The sequence below is a fragment of the Phalacrocorax aristotelis genome, chromosome 23 (genome assembly GCF_949628215.1).
Source record: "Phalacrocorax aristotelis chromosome 23, bGulAri2.1, whole genome shotgun sequence".
Classification (NCBI taxonomy): domain Eukaryota; kingdom Metazoa; phylum Chordata; class Aves; order Suliformes; family Phalacrocoracidae; genus Phalacrocorax; species Phalacrocorax aristotelis.
Window position 1 is genome coordinate 1,616,418 of NC_134298.1, and position 3,402 is coordinate 1,619,819.

The following is a 3,402-nucleotide window of genomic DNA, read 5'->3' on the forward strand; positions in this document are numbered from 1 at the left end:
GTGAGGAGAGCGTTGCGCTGGAGGTGCGTAGGGCAGATGGGGAGCCTTTGCTCTTTGCAAAAGGCGGGCAGGGTGGGACCCAGGGCGGTGGGCCCCTTCGGGCCACCATCACTTTCATGGAGAGGAAGTCATCCATGAGTCCTCCAGAGCCCCTGGCCATTCAGGCCCTGCTTTGCTGGACCTCTGCGCAGCCGTGCCTTCCGGGCCTCAGTGCACTTGCTGAGGAAGGGACGCGTGGCCACTGCTGATGTCGCTTGAGGAGCCTGGGCTGCGCGAAGCCCTGGGAGGGCAGCAGCCCCACAAGCTGCTGGGAAGTGGCCAGGTGGGGAGGAGAGGAGTCAGGTGGGAAGGGGTAGCAATCGCTCGTGCCCTGGCTGCTGCTGTGCTGGGGGAGGAGGCTCAAGCAGGAAATGACCCCCAAACGGCTGACCAGAATTGACAAAAGAGCTGTGGCATGCTGTATGACATCATGGCCAACAATAGCACTGTGGGTAGAGCCGTGATCAGCATCTGTCTTGGTAGTAACCAGCCACGTCACCTCACATCTCCTTCGCCCTCTGACAAGCAACAGCCCAAGAGCAGGGCCAGGAAGAGGTGCTTTTTTGGTAACCCCATTAAAACAGGTGAAACTCAACTCTCAGGACTCTTCCCAGACATGAAGGGCGGCTGACATCAACATCCTGGACTGCGTGAGTAGGCGTGTAGCCAGGAGATCGTTAGGAGTGATGACCCCACTCGGCTCAGCACCAGCCCGACAGTCTCTAGAACATTAGTTCAAGTTTTGGGCTGCAATATAAGAAGGACGTGACCAAACGGAATGGGTTCAGCGGAGGGTGGCCAGGAGAGTGAGAGGCTTGGAGCCCTTGCTTGGGGATGAGAGGCAGAGGGTGTGGGGTTTGCTGAGCGTGGAGAAGAGAATGCTTTGGTGAGAGACCTAAGATCGTCTCTGAAGCAGCTACGGTCATTAAAGTGTGTCAGGTAACTCTTCCCGCCCCAGATAGGCGGAGAAGTTCAGAAAGCAGAGGGTCACCCTACGTGTGCCAAACAATACTCAAAGCAAGCCTGTGTTAACAATCACTGCATTACCATCCCCAACAAGCCTCTCCCAGAACCAGCCCCGAGCAACATATCTGCCCTTGGGCATCTTGGGAGAGCATCTGCAGGGGGAAGAATGACACAGAGACAAAGGCGGGGATGCAGCAGAACTTTAATGGGGCAGGAGAGGGAACTGAGGTCGTTCTGAGTGCTGGTCCTGGTGCAGGGAGCACCAGGGGCAGATGACAGCCAGCACCCCACAGCTGCAGCAGAGATCCTGCCAGGAGTCCATCTGCCTGCCCCACGGAGGGAGCAGAGCCAGCAGGAATTCCCTAGGCTGGCTTTGTGGGGCTCAGAGCCACGGGGAGCACGGGAGATCAAGGACTCGTGAGGGAAAGGAGAGAGTGGAAGAGGGGAAGGGTAGGCATGCACTGTGCTTTCCGAGAGCCCATGCTGACCCTGTACTTCTGCAAGGGGTGTTGGCATGGCTCAGCCCCTCTGAAAGCCAGAAGCGGGTGCTCCGTCGCCAGTCTAGTCCCAACTTGTGGGTCCCTGGGGACCTTCCCCAGGGCCATCGCCAGCAGCTTTAGCAGGGGAGGCAGCTCCTGCCGCAGTAGCCGCTGCCAAAGCCGGAGAGGCCAAAGCCCCCGGAGGAGATGGGCACTCCCTGAGAGCTGAGGATGCTGCCAACGGCAGCGGAGGTGGAGGATCCCACGGCGGTGCTCTGTGGGAAGGAGCTGAGGATGGGGCCGGGCAGGGTCACCACCACGGGGGAGGGCTGGATGACAACGGTGGAGTCCTGGCACTGCCTGACACAGGGCTCATTGCAGCTGTTGGCCAGCGGGGTCGGGCCGCAGGGCTGGCAGGGCAGGCACGGGTTGTAGCAGGACATGTCTCGGGGCTGGAGGTGCACCTGTGAGAGTGGGCAGGGGGAAGCAGAGCATGGGGGGGGAGGGGTGGGTGAGGTGCAGCCTGTCACCCCAGGACGAGGGAAAGAGCCACGAGCTGGAGCCAAGAGGTGGAGGCACCGTAGGCAGACCTAGTGGTTCTCCTTCCCCTCTGCCCAAAAGAGCCCTGAAAAGAGCACCCAGACCCAGGGAGGTCCCTTCCTGGCCCATAGCTCAGCAGACACCTCAGCCAAGCCCAGCTTCTGCCCACGCCACACCTTCCGTCCCCTCCATCTCCCATGACAAGCAGTTCCAAGACCCAACAAAAGGAGAAAAAGACAATTTTGTGCTGAGAAATCCTAGAGGAGGATGAGGCAAAGGAGGACGAGCAGGCAGAGGAGAAAGGGCTTCAGAGTTACCTTGTTCTCAAGGAGATGGAGGCGAGAGGAGTGGTTGAGAGAGTGAGGAGAAGGGCCCGCTTTTATAGTGCTCCTGCACTGCCCCAGGCCCTCAGTCACTGCACGCGGGCAGTAATTTTCCAACAGACTCACCTCCAGAGCAAACTATCCTCCCTACTGGCACAGGTTGTGCTTTGGTTTCCCTCAACGCTGCCGCTTCATTTCCTCGTTTCCATCATGCTTGATTTGCCATGCAGTCTCCTTTCATGTGCTGGGATGAAAGGCCCAAGGATATCCCGAATAAGGTCATGTCGGCACAGGCAGCAGATACCTCCAGATACCCAGCGCTTGGGTTAGGAAAGCTGAAGCCCACCTGGTGTGGGCTTTCCACACCTCCTTCCCCTCCTTTCCACACCTCCTTTCCACACCTCCTTTCCCTCCTGGGTCCTTGCTCTCCTGCACTCCCCTGGGCTGTGAGCACCACAAAGACCTTTCCAACCTCAAGGCTCCTGCGATTCTGTCATGGGCAAAAGACAGGTGACACACAGCTGCTGCGAAGAAGGAAGAAGTGGTTGGGAACATGGGAATCAAGGGCAGCCTTGGCTACCACAGCACAGGAACACTAGGTTTGAAGAGCTGTTGTCAGGGAGGAAAGTGAGTAGCAGGGTACAGCCCCAGGACTTCAGGCAGGCCAACTGTGGCCTAGTCAGGCAGCGGGTAGGCACCTCATGGTCCAAGAGCAAGAAGGGTCCAGCCAATACTGAGGCAAACAATCAGAAATCTCAGCAGCCTGGCTTTGGCTGAGCGGCGTAGCCACGGCGGAGCACCAACGTCAAAAGGCAGCATCCTGGAGTTGGAAGGAGGAATGAGCTGCAGAGAAGGAATGTGGGAATAATCCCTGGGCATGTTGGGATGCTGTTAGGAAAGCCAAAGCTCAGCCTGCCTTGAGTCTTGCAAGGGGCCTCAAGAGCAACAGGCAACAAGCATCAAGAGCAACATCCAACCCCTACAGGGGTAGCCAAAGAGTGATGGGAGAAAAATGTGGGCCCTCTGCTAACTGGGGCGTCTGATTTCCTGACAGT

The 3,402-nt window shown here is 58.1% G+C and overlaps 1 protein-coding gene across 1 annotated transcript; it reads right to left on the minus strand.

Annotated features, from left to right (window-relative positions):
• Positions 1–1,612: 1,612 nt before the first annotated feature.
• LOC142067957 (feather keratin 1-like) lies at positions 1,613–1,927 on the minus strand. Its single transcript, XM_075117004.1, has one exon. The coding sequence runs from the start codon at positions 1,925–1,927 to the stop codon at positions 1,622–1,624; it is 306 nt and encodes a 101-aa protein (XP_074973105.1). The 3' UTR covers positions 1,613–1,621.
• Between the last annotated feature and the right edge of the window lie 1,475 nt (positions 1,928–3,402).